The sequence below is a fragment of the Lepisosteus oculatus genome, chromosome 21 (assembly GCF_040954835.1).
Source record: "Lepisosteus oculatus isolate fLepOcu1 chromosome 21, fLepOcu1.hap2, whole genome shotgun sequence".
Taxonomy (NCBI): domain Eukaryota; kingdom Metazoa; phylum Chordata; class Actinopteri; order Semionotiformes; family Lepisosteidae; genus Lepisosteus; species Lepisosteus oculatus.
The window spans coordinates 4,618,878-4,645,328 of NC_090716.1; the positions used below are offsets into that span (position 1 = coordinate 4,618,878).

The following is a 26,451-nucleotide window of genomic DNA, read 5'->3' on the forward strand; positions in this document are numbered from 1 at the left end:
TTCAGTGGCATTGTTGACAATAACTGTCCTTAATTTGGATGTAATATTTGATGGTGCCTTTAAACCCCTTGTGAATAATCACACAGGTGTTGCTGCAGCGTTTCCCCATGAGTGTTAAAGTGCCAAAACAAAAAGCGAGACCAGACCTGAAGTTCACACTTATTAATTTTGTTAAAACATTTATATGAAAGCATGACTGATCGCAACTGAGCAAGGATCTCTCCTCATAAAAAAAATTCCTTTCTGCGTAAATCGGTCTCTGCGGTCATTTGCATTTTAGAAAAGCCACATTAATCCGATAATCTGAAGAGAAAGTGTTTTGTTTATTTTAAAAATGGATCACCTCTCTCTAATCCCTCACTTTTTCTCCATTTATTTGTACAGCGAGCAGTTTGGGGTTTTGTTAACTTATTCCCCCCCAAAAAAACATGAAGTTTTCTATTGTGTGTGTGCGTGTGCACTTATTTTGAGCAATATCTAAATGTGCACTCATTTCCTGTAGGTACCTTTCTTCCAGTGCATCTTGTCTGCACTCTGTAGCTTTAAAGCAATGGATTGTTTGTGTACAATTCATGTAAAAAAATGAATCAATATTTAAGAGGCTGCAAACAGAGTACAAGCATGCTTTTTAGAATCCGTGAAGCTGTAAAGAGAAGTCGAAGTCGGTGGCCTGCAGCCAATGCCTTTTAATTACGCGTAATGATACGGCTGAAAAATTTGAGTAGCTCCACTTAGTAACGCATTACTGACCTTCATCCTAGGAGGCCTGAGCACTAGGATCTGCTGCTGCTGTGGCTGGAAAAAAAACAATACTGGCCTTGCTTGTTGGATTGGAAAAGACCTCTCCCTAGGGTTTGCATATGCTCAACGAGCAGCCAAATGACCAGTCCCATAGGTACCAGTGTGGTTTTCTCTATCACCTTGTTTTGGCCTATCTCTGCCATGAGCAAGACTTGTGCTCACAAAACCTGACCTGCAGGACCACAGTTTCGGAGACTATTTGTGCTTTATCTGGGGTTACGCAAATGAGGCTATTGGTATGAAATGTGGAAGTAACAGAATAGGAATAAAAGAGCACATGGGACACCCAAATGGTATTCCTTTTTAAAAACTGCAAACATTCTGGCATTTCAGGCTTAAGTTAATATTCTTGATCTGCAGTTTTGCTCCTAGTGTCCCATGTACAGTATGCTTTTAATCAGCATCAAGTACAGTATGTTTGCGTTTCTGGTTGCAATATCTGCAAAGAGTGAGTTTATTCAGTGCTGGGAAGGATTAAGGACCTTTTTCCTACAACTTCTTCTCCTGTTTTTCTAGAAAAAATCCTAATATGATTTTCATGTCCAGCTTCAGCCTTCATATAATTAAAGCAGCAGACGTTTTGACATCTGTCTTCCAAAGAACAGATGTCCAGCATTTGCTGCCAGCAAGAGGAGTGAATTAAATCATTGCCCAACCTACTGGGATAGAACGTCTTAATGCGAGATCATTTTGCAGAATTTGCATTTTTTATTTAGTTTCTCCCTCTGTTCATTGCCCAAGTTCAAAATTGTTCTTCCTGAAAGCGTTTCTTCGTGGAGGTCGAATTTAACAGCCAGCTACTATACGTGCACCTTTATCAGAATGTTAAGTCCCCCCATTGCCTGCGAAATCTAATAGGTTTGACTAGAGTGAACTTTAGTACCAAGTTTGCTAATGTGGAGGAAGTGAAAACATTTTGTAAGTATTGTTACTTTGTGATGAGAGATGATGCTGAATGAATTTCGGTGAGGAAGCCCCACTTGCTCTAAGAGCCAGTAATAAGGAACGGAGGGAATATTCTCTTTGTGATCTCCTTTGCTTTCGTGAGAAACTTGACAAGCAGTGCTGAGAGCTGGTAAGAATTGGGGTGGAGGGCAAAAACTGGCCTCCATCTCCATCTGTTCGCCTCTCTGCTTGATTAATGGTGGGAGGCATTGCCAAGCTTCAAACTTTTTTATTTAGCACCTTGCTCTGCAAGCACAGCAACTCCATCTGCCCTTAGACACTTACCTCATTTTGCATCATCAGCAGCAGAGAGCACTGCGCGGACCCCCGGTATTTTTTTTTTTTGTCAAGCTTCCTTTCCAACAGATGTCTCCCCCCCATCAACTAAAGCCTTCAGACTTTTAAAATGAGTGTTGCCAGGGCTCCTACAATTCTGTGGGTGTGCAGTGATGACTACTGCTAAGGGCTAGATACCACCTCATGACATCCTGTCAAAAATTCCAGTTGGATTGCTTTTCTTTTCCCAACCACACCACCATATTCATCAATGATCTTTGTTTAAATAGTTGGATATTATACTGTACAGTATGTGTTTGTTGTTGGGATAAGGTCAAGGGTCATTCAGGTAATTGAATGGAATTTCACAACTTTCTAAGCAGATGTGCCAGTTCAGTTTCAGAATTCATGAAAAGATGAAGATTATTGCTGGTAATACATTTTTGGGTCATGTGTTGGCACTATTCCTTCCGAAGGATTCAGAGGCTGTCTGACGTCTGTAGCCATTTAAGGACACAGTATTGCCCAGATTTCATGTGCATGAGTGGGGGTACAGAGAACTGTTTGAGCATCTATGGTCTATATTTTATTTGAATTGGCTACAGAAATGTTTACACTTTAACATAGCAGAATAGTAGAACCAAATAACAAAAAAAGAAGAAAAGCATGTTTTTAGTTTGCATTGTTAGGTTTTCTAGGATTATCATTCAGTTCTCTGCTTGCTGCACTGTGAGGGCTGCTGGGAAAGTTTGGCTGCTGGATTTTATACATTGGTCCCAGTCGCCTCTCCTGTTCAAGAAAAATACTCCGTTCTTTTTGACCTGAAAAGCCAAGATTTCTAAAGCGTTTTTTGATTTTGTTGCTTAGTTGTTTAATCCTCTAGGATTGTTTTTTTTTCCACAAAATGTTTTGGATAACGCTTAATCAGGTTTGGATATCTAAGCTAACGTAACAGTAGTGGCAAAAGAACGTCTGGAAAAAACAAGGAACCTAGCGGTTGAGATTTCAATCTCCTTGTAGCTCTCACACAGAGTGCGAGTCAGAATGAAGCCAAGCGTTCTGTTTTGAATCCTGGCTCACCAGCGTTACTTTGACAAGGATAGAGAAGCCAGGACTCCCCAGATCTGTCGTAGCACCTCATCAGAACAAGCTTCATAAACCCAAAAAAATGTATTAGCGTATTGGCAGGAATAATTGGTTACACTTATATTGCGCTTTTCTGGAAACTCAAAGCACTTTACAGGTAATGGGGATCCCCTCCACCACCAATGTGCAGCCCCACCTGGATGGCAGCCATAGTGCGCCAGAACGCTCCCCACACATCAGCTATCAGTGGGGAGGACAGCAGAGTAAGGAAGCCAATTCAAGATGGGGATTATTAGGGGCCAATGGGAAATTTGGCCAGGATGCTGGGATTATACCCCTACTCTTGTTGAGAAACACCCTGGGATTTTTAATGACCACAGAGAGTCCGGACCTCTATTTTACGTGTCAAAAGTAATGTGTTATACTGTTTCTTTGTTCTTGGGTCAGACGTTCATGTTCCAGATTTTATTTTGTGCGGTTTAGAGGGCAAAACGTTTCAGCACTACTTACCGGCACTGGCACTTGCTTTCTCTCTCCATTTGTCACATTCGGTGTTCTAGTAAATATTTATCTGAGTTTCAGCCCCTGTGCCTTGCTGGCTTGAAAGAAGTGCCATCCCGTGCATTTCCTAATTTTTTATCTGCTGTCCATTATCATTAACTGCTTCTGCCATTCCAGTTTTCAATTAGAATTAAAGAAGAAAGCCCACTTCTTCATCGGCCATTCAGCCTGCTTGGCATTTAGGAAGCAATTGGTCTTATTAATTTATTACTATGAAGCCTTTCATTGTTCACATTTGATGTTAATACTTGACATCTGCATGTTTAGTAATTTTACCCTTTCCTGTACAGTTTATAAAAGAGCAGCATTTTCTTATGAAAGTAGCTACTTTTAAACCTGTTGATTATTGTTAAGGTTATTGGTCACAAATGATTATCCATACATTCATTTTCAATACTAGTTTAGTCATGCTGAGCTGGGCTGCAGATCACACATCGTATTAATAATACCTGTTGATGGTGAAGATGATATCGCTGTGCATGTATACTGTAGACCCCTGTGTTCTCATTCAGTAGAACAGAAGTCTGTGATGTGCCCTGAAACACTCCAGACAGGAATGGTGTAAGTTCTGTGCTGATATAACCTCCCTCATTGCTGATATTGCATCATAAATCCTTCGTAATTAAACTGTATTCACAGCCTCCAGTTGTCAAAATGAATTGCCGAATGCAATGCTTTTGACAGGTGTTTTGGCCATTACAATAATTCTTGTGACACCTATTTGAAATGGTGTTTGGAGATACTGTGGGGGGAAATATGCCTTTTCCCAGAGGTTTTCCAGATGAAATATATCTGGCTTCTCTTAATATACTCTATTTAATGATCAGTCATCAGGCTCGTCCTATACGGGGTTAAGGATATTTGGAGCAACTGAAGATAGTTCAGCATAGTTTACCTTTGAACTATTTTTGTGTGCTCTTTCTGGCCTGTTTGAGTTGTCATGTTCAGAATAGCTGGGCTCTAGAACTAATGCTGAGAGGTTTATAAATAGAAAGAAAAGATCCCTCCTCTTTTCCCGGCAAACCTGAATCATTTGTTTAGGAAATTTGTTTAACCCTTCTGTGCCTGCAAATAAATCTCCAGGCCTTTTGTTGGTTGCTGATTTTTTTAATTCGTTTTTTTTTTAAGTCACATTTCCTTTTAGAAAACTTGCAGAAAAAGCTCGCAACTAGGTACAAAAGCCATTTATTGCTTTGCTTTCTAGAACAAGGCCATGTGTCCTGTTACACAATAGTGCAAGTATTGTGCTAATATTTTGGACAGATTCACGGGTATACGCTGTCCTGGAGGACAAGTGTAAGGCAGCAATGTGGACTAGCTAGCTCGTTTATAGCTTTGGGCTTGTGACTGCAAGGTTTGGGGTTCAAATCCCAGGTGAACCATTACTGCTTCGTCCATGGACAAAATACTACTGTATAAATGGTTACAAATTTAAGTCAGATTATTGTTAAGTCATCTTTTTAATGTTTGAAATGCTGCAATACAGTTGCCAACAACAACTCTTATTCGCTATAAGATCAATGGTTCAGCAGATTTGGAGTTTTGCTTTGTATGATGGGGAAGAACATTTAATTATGAATCCGCGAAGAATCTAGGTTAATTCCTTAACTGAAAGGGAAAACCCGCAGACAGTTCACCTGCGGAGCTCCGGAGTGTCAAATATCTGAAGAACCTCCACAGCCAAAAATTTTCTTTGTTGATCTTGACCTTATTGTTTTAGCATGTGTTAGTATGCTGTTTCTAGGTTTGCTTGAAGACCAAACTTGGTGCTCTGCCATTAGACCTGTTCCTCTCGTAAGTTAAAATACTGACAACTTCATGGAGAGGAAAAACATCTCACTCTAAGAGACTGCAGTGAAAAGAATTTACATCTAACCCCTAGTGCATTGGTTGCATATAGAGTAGATATTGATCTTTTCACTTCTTGTTTAATCTGTTTACTTGTGTGCGGGAAGAGTAGGTCCAGCCTTTCTCTGTTGCTAGACAGTTGTACTCACTAGTGCACAAACAAGCTAGGCTGTCTCTCCCTGGCCAGACTTCTGTTTTGTCTTCCCTTCTCAAGTCTGGTCTTTACACGCAGAACTGTGGGAGTCTGGAACAAGTTACTCTGGTCATGTTGCTGGAAGCCACATGTGTGAGAGGTGCTGAATGGGCTGTTCTTATCTAGTTCAGCTAAATCTGAGGACATGTCCATTGGTTTTATGCATTTGAAACAGTGGCTAATACTGGATACCAGAGTATATCTCACTTCTACGCTGGGAAGCAGTCTGGCTCATAGAATGTGGTTTAAAGCTTCAAATCCCCAGTGGATGTTTTCAGTGTTATGTTCCTTCAGTTGTCCAGCTTTAATGACGGTCAAGCAAAGAACCAGACAACCTGCCCCAATGATGTTGCTGTTGCCACTTTTCAGTTCTTGAAATTCCATTCTGTAAACCTGATTCTGATGAATGTAACACAAAGCCACGGACGATTAAATATACATTTCCTTGCCTGTTATCGGTAGGCTGTAAAGATATAAATATGGCAGATATTCAATATATGTTTTTGGATCTAAACTCCACACATTGGTTTTCCAAGCCAGAATCAAACTAATTACTTTGGAGTTGTGTGTCAGCAGTCACCCAAAACCTGTTGATTTTTTAAAATTTAATTTATCTTTGCACCCAAGATGGGTCAAAAGATTTCAAATGAATGAAGGGCATTTTCACAATACTTTTCTCCTCATGGTGCTGCTTTTATTTCATTGCATGCTGACAAAACACTGCAGACCTTTGCTTCATTTTGGAGGTGAAGGCGGCCAGCACTGGCTGGATTTCTTTTTTTTACCTCTTTAGTTATTTTTATCAATAATCTCGGCAAAGGTATCAACTGTTCAAATGTACCAGTTACAACAACTGCACAACTAGCTTTGAAACTGCTACCTAGATCTTATCGTGGCTCTGTAGTGCTAGTACAGCTTTACAGGTTTGAATTTCCTCTTAAAAGATATTGTAGTACTTTGAACTTTGAATCGGTGACGGTTGTATTATTTAATGTGGAGAAAGGTTAATATGTGACAGCTGAAAGGAAAAGATCTTTAAGAGCTGCAGTGGTGTGTTGTTCTTCAGGTAAATTTGGATACAGCAAAGAATTCTAAACCTGATCATGATCATGGTTACAAATAAAGGGACCCATCTGGTCATTTATAGCTAAATGTCTGAAGGATCTTATGCAGTCTTTTTTTTAAAGCAGCCAAGGTGTCAGATTTTCAGGTTATCAGCTCTACAACGTGGCTGTTGTACTGTAATTGTTCCATACTATTACTTGTGTAAGGGTGTGCCTCCTCTTTTCAATTATAAATGTACTTTAAGTCGTTTCCATTTTTTTTGTCCGTTTCCTCGTTGATTCTGATCTGATCAGCTAACCTGGTCAAAGCCTCTGAGGATTTGCAATACTTGCTTTGTGTCCCCTTGTAATCTTCTCTGATGAAGACTAAAAAGGTTCAGTTTTTTTCAGCCTGTTAGAACATTTCTTTAAGCCCCAGAATGTATATGATTGCTCTTCTTTTGACTGATTCTAGAGCAGTAATATAGTTTGATTTTTTTAATTGAAGAAGAAGTGTGAGGGATGCATTCTTTCATTGGTATATAAATCCTTATTAAAGATCTTCATCTTGTCTGTCAGGCCGTAAATTAGTTAGTCATAATCTGTATGGAGGTTAATTAAGTGTATAACCTTAAAATGGATATAAATATCATTTGCACAGCAGGAGATCCTAATACCTACCATTTCTTCTGTTTGCCATCATCAGGCACTTATGTTCATTAAACAAACATTGAATGGGATTTCTCAAATGTTTCAGAAATATAACCGTCTCCTAGTGAACAGATTAGTGTCTTTTAGAAAAGGTGCTGCGCTCTTGCTGGCTACTGTATGTCTTTCTTCACTTGTTGGATAAAAACATAATTAAAATGACAAGTTGGCTGAGGGAAGCTGAGCTGTTTTAGAGCAGAGTGAGATCACGGTTTTGTCCGCGAAACCAAACAGCAGATTGCCAGTTCCAGGTTATTCTGCTTTGGAAGGGTTAATACACTTAACTGGCAATGTGAATGAACTTAGAAAGGGGATGTATTACGGTAAGTGGCTTATACTTTTTAGCTGTAATTGCAGTTTGTGTACAAAAAGAGCACAGTACACCTGCATTTCTTCTCTAAAGGAGAGAAATCTATATATACTGTACTTTGATTATTATAAAGTTTAATATACAATTGAATCATTAATTTTCATGGATCTAACTGGACAGGTACAGTACATTATTATTATTATTATTATTATTATTATTATTATTATTATTATTATTGGGGTTTAAATTTAGACATTCAACAATATCTGGTTTTCATTTAAGACTTAATAGTTCAGCAAAGATCTGCCTTTGCTCTGTAATATTTCTGTATAATCTTCTGGTTTATTTTTTGCAGAAACTTCGATTTTGATCGATTTTGAATTATTGAACATCTGTGGTTGGTGTGTGTGTGTGTGTGGGGGGGGGATCAATTTTAAAAAAAATTAAAGACATTTCCTAGTTTAACCACAGTACGGTCATGCAAAAGCAGCCAGCGAGTAATGAAGTAAAGGAGAAAGCCTTCTAAAATGGCCGTCTTGCAGGGCGTGCTAGCCAACCAACGTGACGTTTTCTAAGCGGCGGGCTTGAAGCTTGTCCGCCATTTTCTTTTTGCATCAGGTGGGGGTTCGAATCGCCTCGTTTCTCCCCAGTGTCGCTTGGAAAGCCCCCGCAGAGCTCCATCGCTGGCTGAGAGAGCTGCTTGTTTGAAAGCCGTGGGTGGCGAGCCTGCTGTGTTTAAGCGAGGTGTGGGTGTGAGGAGAGGGCGCAAGGCCTCGCTTCCTTATGGGTGACTCGGGGTGTGATGCGTTTCTCTGTTCTCAGCCATCTTTGCCTCGCGCTTTGGAGACGCTTCTGAATGTACGGCTTGCGCCAGGCCCCTGAGAGTTTTCTCAAAACTAGATGTGCAGTCGTTCGGATCCTCCGAGTATGTAGTTTATCATCAAAGACTGTAAATTGACAAAATTCAGAGCCGATAAAGTTCAGGCTTGTTTTTGAGGAAGAACCATCTTATCGTTTTTTGCAGAGAGGCTGTCGTATATACAGTATACAAAACATTGAAACTGGAAAGAAAAACCCAACACATCAGTTCACGTCAGACATTTCCTTTCTGATCTGACCTGTATGTAAACTTTCTTCAGCAATTCAGTCATACCTTTAAAAATGTACACTATTGACTCTCCTTAGTGCTCGCATTGAATTCCCCTCAGGCTTGAAAGAGAATCTAATATTTTTTAAAAGCTTAGCATTTAAATGTTGGCTTTTTTACTGAGTTTTATTATTTTATTTGTGGTTTAACACTTAACTGGCATCCAACAGACCTTTTCAGTTTAAGAATTTTAAATTGTTGTGGTAACTTCCCAATAACTGTTCTTAAGTTTCGGAGAATTATGCAGACACTTGTTAGATCTGTTTCTACACATCTTATATCTGTCTTATCTTTTTTCTGCACTTGCTGGTAGTGAGATGTAATTTCTTGACTTTTACATAGCCAAAGGAAACCTTTACGCCTGCACAAAAGAATCGATGGGTAGCTTAAACCTGACAGATTTTTAGTACCTCTTGTGTACTGAAAATATTTCAATTTTTTTTATTTATTTTCATTAGCCCTGGAATTCAGTTTTTACAAATATATTCCTGAAAAATATTGAGGTTTACCTTTTTTAAAAACATGAGGCTCATGATGATGTGCCACTCTGGACTGTTTTCTAGGGTAAGTTTACTTGGGTACGGCAGTGCCTGTTAATAGATCTTCCATTTTCCTGCTTAGATATACTGTAGCTCCTGTGCTGTAGATAGTACAAAACACTCCAGGGGAATTATATTTAGAATTCTTTCGCTTTACTTTCTTTTCCCTGAATTCTCACTATCGAGCCATTAGAAGCTCTGTCCTGCACAAGGGGATTGAAGAGCTAAGCGCCGGTTTCTGCACTATTAATCCCATTTTCAGTTCTAACACAGAGGGGTTAATTTGAATACTGCATCATCCCTTTGCATCAGGGGAAGAATGTGTGCATGAGGTGTTTGCTGCCGATTGCGGCGCAGGGTCATTGTGCGAGATGAGTTATTCTGGCAAAAGGATGAAGTCCTTGATGAAGTCTGGAGTGGCTGAATGAAAGTGGGAGACAAATGTTTACATGTGTAAAATTTGAGAACAAACCATTATTAAACAGGTATATATAGGAAACATGAATAGTTTAGAATATACAGTATTCTTTGCAAGGCTGAACAGTTGGAATATGCCCATGGCACTGTTGCAAAAAAGTGTTCCTTCAGGAAGGAAGTAAAGGAACGTTTTTGAGGATTCATTTTAAGAATGCCTGTGTGGTTGGATATGAATTATGAGAGAATCTTTCCTTTGTCCTTGCCGTGCCTCTTCCAGGTTAGATCCTGTCACAATTCCAGATCTCTCATCCCTCTGATGAGCCACTAGCCTGGTGCCTTGCGAACTTGCAGTGCCTGTGGCATGGCCTTTAGCACAGTCATAGAGGAATGCAGAAGGCTGCGTGCAAAGTTAGCCTGTGGGCACAGTGAGCTTCTCCTTCCCAGGGCTGAGTCAGGGCTGCTGAGAGCTGAGCCGGGCCCCGCTGGCAGTGAATGTCACTGGCAGGCTGGCTTCAGCAGCTGATTCGCTGAGGTAGGGCTCCACAGGAAGACTCCCAGCATGGGCCCAGAGGTGATCCACTAATAATATCAACTAAGCATGATACCCTGTAAAAATGGTGATTGGCTAAAGGGTTATTAGTTGTGCCTTGAAATACAGCTGTAAAGGATGAATTATATAACACAAAAATCTGCCGTTACTGTACCTTTATGTTTCAACACTGAGATATTGTAAAAAAAAAATGCTTTATAGGTCATTAACGTCAATGAGACAGAGAGTGTGCGTACAGTATTTATAGGTATGGAAAAAAGGTTTCATTTGTCATAGGAACCCATTAAACAGGAGATATTAATAGCAGCGTGCAAACACTTGAAGTTTGTTTTTATAAGCTTATCTAGCCAAAAGTACATACTCTCTGTGGGGGGGTACTTAAATTGGCTATTCACTTCTGCATCTTATTTTACCTTTCTTGTTTACCGGTCTTGAAATGATAGTGTGTTTGGCTCCATTCAGCTAAGACCATGCTATCAGTAATGATTTTGCTTCTACAACATTCATTTTTGCATGCAGTCACATGTAACCGGGCATAAACTAATTAAAGCTTGAGCATTGCTGGACAAATCCTACATGTGGAAATGTGAATCAGGGGCTGTTTGTAATGGAAACATCAAAAATGATTCCTATCAGGCAACCTGATATCCTACAAGTGTCATGCAGTACTCCCAGTTTTGAATGTTCGTTTTGTCACAGGACATCTCTATAAACTGTAAACTGCGCAATGCTGTTTTGTGGTTAAAAAACCCACTATAGGTCTGCTCATTATGAAATAAGGCCTAGGCTGATTTTCACTTTGCATCTTAGCTCCTGTGCATTCTGCACACTGTTCTCTCCAGCAATAGAACAGGGGTCTCCAAGCCCAGCCCAGCCTGTAAGCTATCGATGAATCAAGCAAGTAATCCGTTTAATTAACAGGAGTCTTCAATCTCCAGGACCGGAGTATTAAGATTTTTACTTGTGAATGATTTAAATTTAAACAATTTAACAGATCACCTGTTTAGATACAGTAGATACTTTATTGATCCTGTGAGGGAAAACAGTCCACGCAGCCCAGTGTAACGAAATTATACAACAATACAATACAATCAGTACAGACGTTAAGAAGAGTTACTCACAGTCCAGGATATACAAAGAACAAACCAGAGCAGAACACAAAAAGTTGTATTACACAATATAAATATAAATTTATTACACAAGTCCCTGGCATATATTGCACAATAATGGTTGTAAACAGGAAAGCCAGATGTGGCGGAGAGTTTACTGTTTAGTCCAAAACAGTTCAATGTCAATGTAGGCCTTTATTGTACAGTCTTATGGCAGATAATTGCTCATAATGTAATTGTTCCACATCTTTAGAAATTGCTGATTTAATTGTGACCTACAAAACCAGCTGAAGAGACCTGGATTATAGAGGCTTTGGGATCACAATCCACCCTCATGTCACGTGATGGAGTTTCACCCCAGATATTCCTTGGGAGAAACCTGAATATATGTGTTAGCTGAGTGAACTTCCCAGCCCACATTGCTTTTGAGAGCATCAAGGTGTTTGGACTGTCTGTTGTCATCTATAAAACATGCTGCCGGAGCTCTGGCTGATGCCCTCTTATACAGTACCCTGTGTTGGTGCTTGTTTATGTTTGTGGCACTTCCAGGCTGGATCATTATAATTCATTGTTTGCTCAGCCTGATGATTTATTTACCAGGCCTCAGCTCCTTTCACAGCTGGGAAGCAAGTTTCATTAGTTCGTTAACACTTCACTGTCCTACTCTCAGACAACCCGATTCTCGGCTGTCATTCCAGGCGTGATAGAAGTGCGTCTGATCCAGAAGGGTGTGTGCCTGATCCACAGCTGCCTCACACAGAGGTCCTTTGTGGTTTCTCTCAAGGTCCGACTTCAGTTCCTGCCCAGTGAAAGGCTAGATGTGGTAGCCTACAGTATTTTTTAACATTTCCTGGTATCAAAGTTTGAAGCCTATGTGTGTTGTTAATTTAGAAAACGGTTCACAGATCCACTCTTGTAACAGGATTTCCTTTGGTTTTTGCACTAAGGTCAGTTATATAGCCACCAGACCGCACCAACTGCTTACCTGAAATGTCTACAGCTCATGAAAGCTCTGCTTCCATGGCAAGTTAGTACAAGCTTAGTGGATCTAGGCTTTCAGCTTAAACCAGTCTCTCCATTAAGTTTTTTTTTTCTATGTATGTGGAGCTATAAATACTGTAGTGATTTCTCTAGATACATTCAATTCTGCTATGTTGAGAACTTTTTAATTAGGTTTTACGGTATCATGACCAAGGAATTTTCAATTAATTTAAGAAGTGATGTTTTATATCGGCCTTAAGGAAAAGTGTTCTATCCGGTTTTTTTTTCTTTTTAATTGATGTTCATTCCTGCCCTGCTGTATCGGAGCAATCAGTTTTAAGGAGCAGTATCAAGTAATTTCACCATTTGTTTTGAAGAATGCTTTGAAGAACATCACTAGGGCTTGTGAATCTGGATTGAAACATTTAGTCAAAAATGTCTTGCTTGCTTTCAGGAGAAAAATAGGTGATGGGTAAATATCCACGGTCTAATCAGATCTTTCTGCTTGGCTGATCTGTTGCTCCGATTACACGGATTTGCTCACATCTGCCTCTCAGAAAGATGGAGTGACATTTCAAAGAAAAGTGTCGTAAATTTTTTGTTTCTGATAAAGTGCTTTCCTTCCACAAACTGTGACAAACATCCTCAAGCTGATTCATTGTTGCCTGTGTTGCCAGAAAACCCTGCTGGCTCTAACATGAGAAAATGTGTCGAGTGAACGTCTGACGTTTCCTTTCCCATAGAAAATTCCCTTGACTCCAACAAAACCAGCAGCAGTGTATTCCTAGATGGGGAAAAAAAGGAGAATTAAAACGCAACATTTCGCCTGTGGAGCCTTCTTCAGGTGTGAGGTTTAAGTCAAGGTGACCTCATACCTGAAGAAGGCTCCACGGTCAAAACGTTGTGTTTTCTTTCTCCTTTTTTTCAGCATGGAATAAACCTATTACTTGTTCCTTTGCAGCCTACGCATGCTGATGCAGCTCCCCACCTGAACTACTACAGTATTCCTAGATGGTGAATTGGATAAGTGCTTTCATGCACGTGAAATCTGTGTTCTGTTCCTGTCAATCAAAAATCTTATTTACCGTTAATCAATCCAGCTTTCTTGTAACACTGAAAGGGTAGTGTAGTTTCTCATTGGAAAAAAAAAGATGAAAAATAAAATTACCCAGTTTCAGATATGTAGTTGAAGAGCAGCTAAAAATCTCAGGAAAGCATTTTTTCTGTCCTGAACAAAACCTGACACCTAACAGAAGCATGTGAAGTTGTTGGTACATTTCAGCTGGTGTGAACTTTGAAATTAATGAAGCATTGCAGAATTGGAAGGCAATAAAAAAAAATATATTTGCTTATCGTTTTTGTGTCTGCCCATATTCTTTGTGATCACTATTTTGTGAGTTTTCCTATTCTTGGATTTTTCAGAGGTTTGCTACAAATCAAGGACATGAGCATTTATGCAAGGCTGATGTGTATTGAACCAGGAATCTCAACACACTAAACATTTTCCTATGACAGCTCTTAGTAGGTGGAATGTACTTTTCAATTTTATGCTTGCTTAGCTCCACCTAGTGTTCACTCTGAACATTTCAAAGGCACTCAGCACAGCAGTTTTTTGAACAGTCGGTTCTTTATAGTATTTTGTACTAAATATAGTATTTAGTGTTTTAGTTAGTCTTTTAGTTCAAAAGGCAACTTCATATTGCTCTTACTTAAAAATAAATTCAAAACATAATAAAACATTCAATTTCTCATTCTCCAAATTGCATTGACCGGTAATAAATGTGGAAAAGTTAAGATCTTCAGATGTTTTCAAGACCCACTTTAAAAATTCCTCTACAAAACACTGTATGTAATGTAACTGGACAGTTCTGTGCATGGACATGAAGACATCGCATAATTTCTGTTTGTTTAAATAGTTTTTAAGCGGTGTACAAGAATTATTGGATGTTGGCACAAGAGAATTGTTGGCATTTGGAAACAGTTTTATTAATAATAATAATTAATACATGCTTACACTTATATAGCACTTTTCTGGACACTCCACTCAAAGCGCTTCACAGGTAATGGGGACTCCCCTCCAGCACGACCAATGTTTAGCCCCACCTGGATGATGCGACGGCAGCCATAGTGCGCCAGAACGCTCACCACACATCAGCTCTCAGTGGGGAGGAGAGCAGAGTAATGAAGCCAATTCATAGAGGGGGGATTGTTAGGAGGCCATGATTGGTAAGGGCCAATTGGAAATTTGGCCCTTACAAAATTTCCCATTGTTGCACATCATTATTCTTTGCCAAGACAACGTTCTTGGGTAGGGGGAAATGTTTTTAAAGCTTAAATTAGGTGAAACCCAAACTAAATCAATTACAACTCTTTTAGGCCTCTGAGGCAGCAAACCCCCCCCGGTTTTCTTAAACTCATCCAAGTATGGCATGATGAATTGTCTTGTTGTGAGTTTGCAACTGAGCTATTAAAATTAAAAAAAGCATGTGATATAGATAGGGGTGTGCTACTGTATATCCTTATTTTCAATATATAACTTTTGTCCTGGAGACATTTCCTCAAGAATCACGACAGCCTGATCCGTCTCGTCCCAATATTGCCATGGTCTTGTCAAACCATATCGGATCATTTTAAGCTGGATTTCCAAGGTTGTGTGAGTAAAGGAACGGGTGGTGATTGCACCTCCTCGTTGTGATTATGAAAGCTGATTCCCATGGCTACGAATGTCCCCCCCCCCCCCCTCCCCAGCTCCTGCCCCCATTTGAGCCCTGCTTGTCAGAACAGATTATTGTGCTGCGCTGTAAATCTCGGCCTGAGCCTGATTTTTGCGCACTGTGAAATGCCCCTCATGGTTGGTTTAAAAGCTGCAAAGATAAGAGGAGGGAGGGTCAAATCCTGGTTGTCAAATATAGTGCTATTTATAGATTTCAGCGACAGCCCAGAGGCGCTTGAGTTATTTATGGAGCTGGAGCAAAGTGTGGCAACGTCATTTCAGCAATCCCTCACTCGCACTCATACTGTAAATAATCCTCTCTCCTTTGTCCTTGGCTTTTATGCCATTAACCCAATTGTGTTGGCTTAGATGCAATTAAGTGTATGAGGCATAAAATTGTTTTCACATTTGTTATTGGAGGTTTAGGCAGGGAACCCTATAGACCTGGGGACTGTGTGAGTGAATTCGGACAGTATGAATTATTTCACATAAAATGATTTAAAGCCTAACATAGTCACGTCTGATACAAGCTAAGTTTAGACCAAAAGACTAAGTCAACTGTGAATGTCTACCTACTGCAAAGAACCTATCAAAAAGCCAAGTTTCTCTCCAATCTTTTTGGTACTGGGAAGTGTAAAATCCCTGTTGGTTCTCTCTCCCCCCAGACTCCATCTCCCACCTAAAGGCGTCATTCCATGTTTCATCGGCAACCCCCACAACCGGCGTGGATCCCGGAAGATAAACCATAAGCCGGCAGTCTATAAGTATATATGTCTCTCTTGGCTAGCACACAGCACAGGTGTTGCAGCCCCTTTTAGCAGCTGAAGCCATAACCATTGTTGCTTGACCTGTCCTTCTGTGTATGTGTTGGCGCCTTGCTTCTCTTCAAACCAACTAACAAGACCGCTGTAGTTGTCCGTCTGCAGTACATCTGTCCCCGTTTAAACCCCCCTCCCCCTCCCCGCCGGGAGGGCGACCGATTTTAAGCAAATCAAGGACACCAAAGCTGCATGGCCTTCTGCTGCTCCTTCCATTTTATTTCTCCCGGTATATCGAGAGCGACTTGAGCCAGGACCGAGGCCTTGCCTCTCCCCGGCAGCCTGTCGGACTGTAATTAAGCACGGTTTTGATCCTACCCGCTTCGTGCTCCGGTTTGATGGGAAGAAGCAAAGGGAGCTGGGTAGGTTAGCCTCCGCTCTGCAGCAGCCCAGGAACATACTGCTGTGCAGCTGGAGAAAGATCCGTGGTCCTGAGATGTTGCATGTTGTGCTCAACTGTGCCTTGTCTAAAAGCACATGAGTTATCGATGCAGCTTTGTTGCTACATTTTCTTTTACCATTGAGAAAACTGTTGGATTGTTTTATGGTATGTGTACAGTATGTACCATATGTATTTTGGGATTGTGGGACACTCATGTCTTTTCCATTGTATGAGTATGCCAGAAATGCCTGAAACCAAATGTAAACGGGGATGGTGCGTTATTTCATATACTGACCGCCAGGTGGCTCTCCTTCTATTTGTTTTTCCCTGGGAGAGTTTTTATTTGCAACTTGTTTGCTGAGATGTTACTCTGATTAATCCTTTTAATCAGCTACCAGCCATGTCTGTGGGGAGTCCTTGAAGAGGTCGCACAAATATAAACAGTGCAGATAATTACATGTAGATGTACTGTATTCAATGGCAGTTTCCCTTTGTAATAAGGGGATATGGATCTCTGCTGCGTTTGTGCCTTCGTTTTAAAGGGGTGATGGATAACACCCATGACTGGAATTGAGCTCTGTGTGCTGTTCCTGTTAAGGTGCAGATGAACTCTTCACACAAAACAGCTACAGACAGGATATACAGAAAGATAACACGCATTTTTAATCCTTGTGTGGCTCCATGTAGATGCTTAAAGAGGCTTAATTTTAGGTGGTGATTTTAAAAGATTTGGTGTATTACAGAATGACTTAGATATTCTGTGAGATTAGTTTTTTTAAGGTTAATATATATGATGAGTTGTTCACAAATCCATGCTTTTTCTGAACAATGCGCAGTTTGTATCAATTTATCTCCAATGTTTATCTCCAATGTAGGAGTTCAAAACTTAAGTTTCACTAGCCTTGTAATCTGTATTTTGTACTTGGTGTGGAATTGAGCGTCTAACGAGTGTGTCAGCCTGCACTGGTAGGTGCTGTTATGAGTTTATCTGTTGACACACATTCACGTTTCGGTGTCATCTGCACTCCTACCTGATCACACTTAAGATAATGACAGCCCTACGTGGGCTTTAGATCAGAAATAGGCCCCAGATCTGGGGAGACCCTGAGTGATGAGTCTGTCGGCTGTTGTTTTCACATACCAAGTCTGTGGGCAGATGGGCTTGTGCTCTACAAGCTCCTGCCAGCTCAGCTACGGCATGACTTCCTCTCTCATTGCTTTGAGACGGGCCTGTGGAGGATTTGTGAAATGAAAATTGAAAGAATGACATGCTTTACCTTCATCTCGTTTTTCAGAACGCCTCCTCAGCTAGAAATCCCTTTTTTTGCAAAAAAAACCATTTCTAATAAGTACTTATCTTCTGATCTGTCTGTTACTGTTCGCATTGAAAATCTTGTATGAGTTAGCCAAGCCAGATTATTAAAAAGATAAGTGAACTTTTTTTTGAACAGGAAACTTGTCTATATACAGTATTTCTCTGCACAGTGCTTCAATAATAAATAATGGTTCTTTATACCTTTGATTTTGAGAGCCTTACAACAGACAGGAGAGTACTGTGAGTACAGGAGAGTACTGTGTATTAATAAAGGTGAATTTCCTTTGACATTTGCTGGCTCCATAACCACAAGAAGGTCCATATAATCTTCTGTCTGTAAGCTGTTTTGAATAGGGCAACATCGAATGTACAGTAAATCAATTGAAGAGAGACTTACTGTGGGATGTTTCTCTTTACTTTTTTGCCTATAGAGAAAGGGAATACAATGGCATTATTAAATATAGATACTTGCTAGGCTTAGAGTGTGTATGTTTCTAATTAGATTTTTTGTGCTCCTGATTAATGAATTAGCATTTTCATGCCACAGTTTGTTCAGTTAATGCAGTAGAATAAGTATTTACTAATCAAATGCAAGGTTGTTTTTTATTTTGTCCAGATGCATGTAAAACAAGCTTAAAATTAAACTCCATTTAGCCTTTGTCGGCCATACTTCTTGATGCGTCAACCATATGAAATGTTTTGATTGTTATTTTTCTTAGATGAAAAACCTTTACGCTGGTGGTGGGGAGTAGGTTGTGTTGTAAATCTTGATTAAGTTATCAAGTTCTAGTTAATATGGAATCTTAATTTCAGAGCTTTCAAATTTCAGTTTCAAATAGAAGGGCAATTCTGATGCTCATTTTGTTAAAAAATGAAAAACAGTGCTGACCTTTGATGTACTGAAAATATGAAAAACAATATTATGATCTGATCATCATGATCTGATTAGGACCTTGAATCAGTTTGTTAAATCAATACTTGAAAAATAATTCAATGGCCTTTGTGTTTTATTTTCACATGGATTTAGTTTCTCTACTAGGATCAAGAGGAAGGTTTCGGTTTCAGTATTTGATATTTCCTTGTAGTAACCACGGCTAGGAAAGTTCCTTATTCTAATATCGGGGTAAAAGTGCAAATCTGAATCTGCCTTGGGAGGATTATGGAATTGTTGCTTTTGCCACCATTATACATGGTGGTCAGTGATTGTAGCCAGTGATTGTAAGGGAAATTTGTCAAATACAGGAAATGTACAGATTCGACCCAGCAATATAACCTGTGCAGTCCAGAGTCTTAAGAATCTGTTTGTGTAAAGGTCTTGTGATTTTATAACCCTGAAGAACTAAAACAAACAAACGCCCACCTCTAGGCACATTTACAGAACTCATAAAAACTCTTGTTCTGAATCTTTTTTTTTTCTCCCTTAGGAGCATCTGCAAGCTGTTAGCTATTCAGTTCATTTCCTCCTGTGAGCTCTGGAATAATTAAGCAGAGTAGATATTTCAATTAAAAAGGGAACTTTTAATGAGGGATTGCATTTTATAGTACTGTACTCCATGGTAACACCTCAGGAAAATGCGAGAAGCCTCGGAGAAGGCTTATTAATTAGAAGCATGTCCGCTTAAAAAAAAGAAGTGATTGAAAACAATATTTGCCTGCAAGAAGAGAAACTGTTCTGAGCTTGAATGCTTTTTTTATCAGTTTGTTTTTATTCTTCAAATCATTACAGAAAGAAGAATGGGTAGATTGCAAGTATCGGGACACTTAAATGATGCATTTTAAAAACAAATAAATTACAATTCCTCTCTGTGAAGCTACAAATAACTGATAAATAATGTATCAGCTTGAAATGTTAATAAGATGTTGCTGTGCCGCTCCTGAGTGAAATAGTAGCAGCCTTTTATCTCAAGGTTAACAGCGCTGCCCTGAGTGCGAACCTATTGTGAGTGGCGCTCATGAACACAAAGTGTTTGGTTCTCTCAGGTTTGTAACAGAGCAGAGATCTCATGAATGTCTCATTTATAGATGGCTTACCCAAAAAAAAATCCTGAAAAACACCCCATGTGCCAGAAATGCACCCTTTTATCTCCAGGAATTTGCTTAGTTAAATGGTTAAATGGTGGAGGAAAGTGTACTGGTTATTCTTGTTTTTTATCAGGATAAAAGTAATTGTGATCCTTTTTTTTAAACTTCCGTCTTTTCCTTCTGCTGCTGGTTAGTGCACTTGTGATTTATCATATTCATGACCCTGAATAAATGTCTTTGCTCTGTTCATGTGGTGGGACAGACCCTTCCTGAATGGCTGACACATGACTGGTGCTTCATCTGTGGTTTTGCTTAGGAGGACTGAGATGGGTTCACTTATTTTTAAGTGAATATGCAACTGCAGTTATTTATTCCAGCCCTGTTCTGGTGCAAAGTTGCATAAAAAAGAGGATAGGGATACACATCATATGGAGATTTAAATTCTTGAAGTTTGTTAAATGCAGGAACTCTTTTACATATTCTGAACAGCTTGAATATGTGCTGCAAGTGTGCACTTTAGTTTTTTATGGAGGTTAGACTCCTGTTTTGTGGAAGTAAATCTAAGCTGGCACAGCTGCAACATTGCCTATCTGATTTATGGGATAGGCTCCCATAGGGGTTGAAGCAGTCTTTTAAGAGCCATAAATTGGCGAGATCAGCCCTCTTCCTATCTCACTTACCAATCTGGCACACTCCCCACTCCTGTGCCCCTGCCCAGTGCCCGTGTTGGCAGTGCCCTGTTATAACAGCTTTTTACTTGAAGGAGTTTTACAGTATACCTTATCTTGCGATCAAAAAAAAATGTGACCACTCATTGACGTAGGTAAAGATCTGAGCGTCTTGGTGCAGAAATTTCTTATTGCCCTCACTGTCACCAAGAACACCAAGGATTTGCTTGCTTGGTAAGAATATTCAAGGCTCCAAACAAGATGTAGTGGTGAACATCGCTCTCAGGACAGAGGACTTTGAAAAATCAGTTTTATTCACAGCAGATGCAGTAGAGGCAGATTTAACTGGGTTTCTTCTCCTAAGCTTCACAGGGAGAACTGCTATTCAGCAAACTATCTCTGAACCCATAGCTTTGCAACACATTGGAGCGACTGTACATGTAGCTAAAGAGTACAAGTTTTGTGTGGATTATATACAGTACATTGCTTGTTTCTTAAATTCTTGCTCTCACCATTTCTTATGGGTGTTAAAGGAATGAAGCCCATAGTAGGTAATCTTTCATCTTCTCTGACCTGACGTCTGACCTTCTGGCTAACATTTTGATACCAGGAAAGCTTGGTTGCTTATATCTGCCTAGGTCTTGCAGAACTCAGTTCTTTTTCCTGCATGTCATACACTTGTACTACAAACTTAATCCTTTTCCTCCTGTGCCAACTCAGAGAGAAGGGTCAGAGGGCACATCTTTCTCATCTGCTTGCTAGAATTTAATTGGATTTCTTAAATCTTGAAACCGTTTTTTTTTAAAGGATCTCCTGGAGTAATTTTTTACAACATATGGTATGGACCAGACGTTGGTTGCAGAGTTGTACAATTCTCTGTGTAATGAAATCTCTACCATTTTTTTTGTCCTGAATGCCCCACTTGCACCCCCAAGTCCAGGTATTGTACCAGACCCCAATATATTCCAGATTTCTCTAATGTGTAGAGAGAAAGGTAACCATGCCATCTTTAGGGCACAGTCATGTGTTAGTGTTACAGTAAGTTTGGGGCATGAATTAAAGTCTTAATTCTTAAAGACAGAAATAGCCCATGTATTACACATTTGCCTTTTTCATTTGTAACAGGAAATGAAGAGTCATACATCTAAAAATAGATGCCACACATTGCTGGCTGACATGGTTTGTTGTAGAGAAGAGATTTCTCCCATACAAATTGTTACTGTACGTTGCTGGTTGCTTTAAAAAATGTAAGATGGCACAGAAATGCATTTGTTTCCTCAGGTATACTGTAGTAGTTCCTCCTAAAACTGGTTGTGGAGCCATTGGAAGTAAAATCGGATTTTATTTCTCTTTTAAAAAATAAATTAGACTGTTATCTGCCAAAAATAAAACATGCTCTGCTGTCTCTGAGGCATTAGTAGGTTTGTGGTGAATTTGCAGTCTGTCCCATCACCTCTGGGTGAATAAAACACAATGAAGACTTTACCTCAAAATGCTACCACAAACAGAAATGAATACAACTGACAGAAATGAGAGACTTGAGCTAATACAGGAACTTTAATATTTGAGGTTGGATCCCAACTCATAGTGCCTGTGATCCCACTTAAAACTGTCTGAAAGTGTCCTAACAGATGTGATTGTGTGGTACAATGATAGTGTGCAACTGCTCTTTGCGTTTATTGCAGGTTTTTGTAAAATGCTGTCATGACCACTTTGGTGAGATGCTATTGTGCTGTATATGCAGCTTCATACTGTCGCTGGGTTTTGGAGCCTTGTTATCTTTAAGATCCTATTCTTAATGACACCAGCATGTGAGACTTAGCTAATGCTTGGTTGTTCGTTCCACATGTGGGCTTAGTTTTACAGGAATCCGGTGCTTTAAAAGCAGTTCGAATTGCAAGTGAAAACTGAACACTTGACATTTGTAGCTGTGCACGGGGAAACTCCACTTGTAAATGGTTTCATTTCGCTAAATAAAAGCATTTAGAAGAGAGTGAGTTGAGATGAAGCTAGCAAACTCTGAAGTTACCCTTTCTCTTCACAGGAAATGAGGGTACCCACAAACTGTCTCTGAAAGCCAATTTGGCGACAGATGTCCCGATCATTAATTGTAGATTTGCATATTCATTACTGTGCATAGGATGATACAACAGTGCTGCTCATGTCTTGTGAAGCAGATCGAAATCTTGACCTAACATTTTTCCATCTGCAGGGATATTTTCCCAAACCAACTTGGCTCATTACAGATTTATACTAATCTCTTGTTTTTCCCATCTTTTCTTTCTCCATTTTTTTATGTTTGGTTTGTTATAGTCCTTAAAAGCCACCTGGTTGCAGCATCTCTTAAGTTACAGTTGAGGTGCCTGACTCCCACATCACAGCCGGTGAATCTTGCTGTCTCCTGTGACATATCTTTTATACCACACCCCAGAGCCTGTTAAGTCTGTTCCACAATTTCTATCTGCATTCCCTGGTTTTGAGTGCATGTCACATGGACATAGTCTTGCCTTTATCTCCTATAGATCAGCGGTTCAGTGGATTGTTTCCAGTCGTTACCTTTTTTTTAAGTAAAACGCAGACCTTTTAATGACGCACTGGGATCGAGTCCCTTGATTTAAAGTGCATTTGCCAATATGGTACTGAAAAAGCCACTCTTTAAAAGTTAAAGCTAATTTACTCTGCTGGTTAATATTGATTTATTGATTTTAAGCTTCTTATCAATATCTGTCTGGAGTAAGGGCAGATTTTTCACTCAATAGTGTCCTCTTCATTTGAGGATAGTTTACAATGTATTTTAGATGGATGGTATTTTAAGAGCAGAAGACGGCTTAACCCACATTGAGTGGAATTGATTTTCTTGACATGATCTCATGTGGACTGTAAACAAGCATTCTTTCTGCTTCACAATGGCATATTTCTTTCCAGCCACTTTCATGATTACAATATTTATTTTTCAATCTTTCTTTCAGCCTTAGTTCCAGTTCACTGCAAAGTCAAGGGATTACCAAGTAGGATGGTATTTTATGCAGGAATATAAAAAAAAACTAATGTAAATCTATTGATGGACAAAAGTGTTCACAATTTATTTCCATTTTTTTAATACTTCTGTGCATTGTGTGATCATTGTGACTTTTCAAGTCATGTGCTGAACTGCTTTTCGACAGAAATTCTGTGCCTGTATCTGGTTCCTGAAAATGATATCCACTATGTGCCTGTTTTTCCATCTCTATCTGGTCTTATTAATCTGTCGGTTATGAGTCCAGCTGCTCATGTAGATTTGCTTTTCATTAACACAGTGGAGTGCCACATCAGTGCGAGGTCACACAGGGAGTGTGATTCCTGAGCGAGAGGAGCAGGCTAATTCTCAGTGATTATAATGTACATGAGCTGCATGACGTGCAAGTTTAGTAAAGTCTGCTGGTAGCCGTTAGGTGCAAGACATCTCCTTGACTGCCGATGTGGAACTGCACTCCAATATTATAAACAGCTGTTGAAAAGAGGCATAGTGTGTGTACACAAAACTTGGGGACTGAAGTGGCAACTGGATTACGGTTAAGTTCAAAGTGTCTCTTCAGATAAATTGGGTGGCACGCCAAGTACATGGTGTTTCATAGGCCTCGGCACCTTATTAAAGCAACCGGGCTGATTTTTCCGTGTTTGAAATGGCGCGTCCATTGCGATGATTGTCCAGTGGGACGTGGTAGCAAGTTTGAGAGCCAAGTGCCAATTTAGAAGAACCTTCTGCCACTGGGAGACCTCAGGTGCTTTGCTGTTGCGGTTGTCATTGGTTTCCAAGCAGCACGTTCTTTTCCACTGAAAGAACCCCCTGTGCAGAGGCATGAAGGGAGCAGTGAGAGAGAGACCCGGAGGCCACCCCTGCTCTATTTTTCCTTCTGCCCTTTCCTTCCCAATGACGACCAGCATTATTTGGCATTGGTTTGGCCAGCTCTCTGCGTCCCTCCGGGCCCTTACCTCATGATTCACGTGTTACCTGCCCCTGCCAGGGCTGGTTTTGACACTGCTGGGGCTCCGGCCCCTGGTCCTGGCAGGCAAGTCAGTGACTCACTGGCGTTTCAGCCTTGAAGTGGAAACAAAAAGAGCCCTTGTGAGCTCTTTCTTAATAGACGGGGCTAAGAAAGCTTCTCGAAACAAAAAAGTCATGCACTGAGTATAGAGTTTTTTTTCCCTTTAAAACCGTTTTGAATAACTTTTTATGCTGTGTTTTGTATGCCATACTTTACTTTACACAGGCAAGTGCTTTGGCTTTGACAGCATATATAAAATTAAGTTGCACATTTAATTTTGGACCACTTTTATAATTAGCTTGTGGATGGATTTGCTTACTTTTATTTGGCTGCAGGGCAGATCTGAATTTCTCTGCAGATGAAATTTTAAATGGAATTGCTCATCGCCAGACAGGAGAATTTCTGAAATCCCCTTTTGGGTGCCTGTTTTTGCATTTGTTCAGAGCAATTCCAAGGTCTCCAGCCTTGTTTTTTTCAGTGACTTTCAAATACAGAAAAATACTGCAGAGTGAGAGTTGTTAAAACCTTTCTTAACCCTCTAAACTACATTTGCAGATTGAAAGATTAGTTTTGATTTCATACCATATGGCATCTTTGGGAACCCTGGCTGGAATTTGTCTGTAGATGAAAAGAATGTAAACATTTTGTAAGATCAACTTTCAGTTTCCAGCCTTGCCTTGGATATAGGCTTATTTGTCTTTTTTTCTGTATTCCTGCTTACCTAAAGAAGATGGAAATCTTTCTGTCACAGATGTGGATACTAGATTATAATAGACCTTTGGGCTGTTTTCAAATCACTTGGGCATTTGGATAGGTAAGCAGGTGTAAGTTTTAGAGTAAATAGACCTGTATGTTTTGCAGTGCAACTAAAGAAACTAGCTGAGTATTTACCTGGTCAAGTGCTGAATTGAGAGGGACCTTAGGTAGGTCAGATTAAATAAACCAACCATTGAATTTACTAAGACAGCACGGTTAACACTCCTACTCTTTTAAACAGTACCGTAAGATTAACAATCAAGATCCTAAGACCTCAGTTTAATATCATCCAAAGGAGAGTGTCCTCAGTCACCATCCTGGGGTATTTGTTTTTTTGGAAATTAGGAATAATCCTAAAGTATGAGTGTCACCTACTGTTCTCCTGACACCATTTAATGTTGGCAATCTGGGTTTTCCTTTTGACATCTCAAATCCCTGTACTGACGAAGTCCAGCCTTGCTAACTGTACTGTCCGGGATCTGGCGATCAGATATTACAAGCAGTTAATAAACTGTGTTCATTTCGTTTTGATGATGAACAGCAACCTCTCTGAGCTCTGGAAGTAATGCAAAACTAAAACACAGCCACCAAGAAGAAACGTCATTTTTCATTCTAAATTCACAAAAGATTCCTATTTTCAAGTACGCTGTTACTGACTGTAGGAATGACTACTGAAGCCACCAAATGTTATTTACAATCTTGGCAAGAAGAAATAAATGGTCCAAACCCAGAGCCCGTTTCACTTTTGAATGTTTAAAAAAGATAACGCAGCCAGTCCCTTTCGTAAGACGTGCTTTCCTTTGCAAATGAATTTAAACCACTTGCACAGCTCACACCTGATTCTGCTTTTCAGCCGGCGACCAGGTGAGAAGAAAGCTCTTCGATTTCACCGATGCTCTCTCCCACAACTGCCACATCAAATGTTCTTGCTGCAAACTCATTTGCGTTTGTCACTGTAGTGTGTTAAAAGTGCCTTCCGACAGGTGCTGAGGGAGGCAGCCTGAACATTCTTCTGTTTCTGCCCAAGAGCTGGATGATAATTAGCATGTGAAGATGCACCTTTTTAAGGTGGTGCAATTTATCCTGTTCATTCACCTGCCTCAGATTTGGAGCTGCCAATTCTCCAACCTCCCTGCCTGCACAGGAAAAGAAACAGCCTTGTCCTATTCACACTGTGAGCCCCAAGCACCGCTGACACAGCTAGGGCCTCAGACGGAGGGCAGCTGTAGCTCTTGATA

At 40.0% G+C, this 26,451-nt stretch overlaps 1 protein-coding gene across 4 annotated transcripts in view; it reads left to right on the forward strand.

The window, feature by feature from the left end:
* The window catches only part of dgkza (diacylglycerol kinase, zeta a), a 174,900-nt gene that overhangs the window by 52,141 nt on the left and 96,308 nt on the right, over positions 1–26,451 (forward strand). Inside the window, exon 2 of one of the 4 annotated variants that reach the window (XM_015338597.2) lies at positions 15,893–15,991. The exons of the other annotated variants lie outside the window; for them this stretch is intronic. Coding sequence (XP_015194083.1) covers positions 15,893–15,991 — 99 coding nt within the window. The remainder of the gene's footprint in view (positions 1–15,892; positions 15,992–26,451) is intronic. 4 annotated transcript variants of the gene reach the window in all.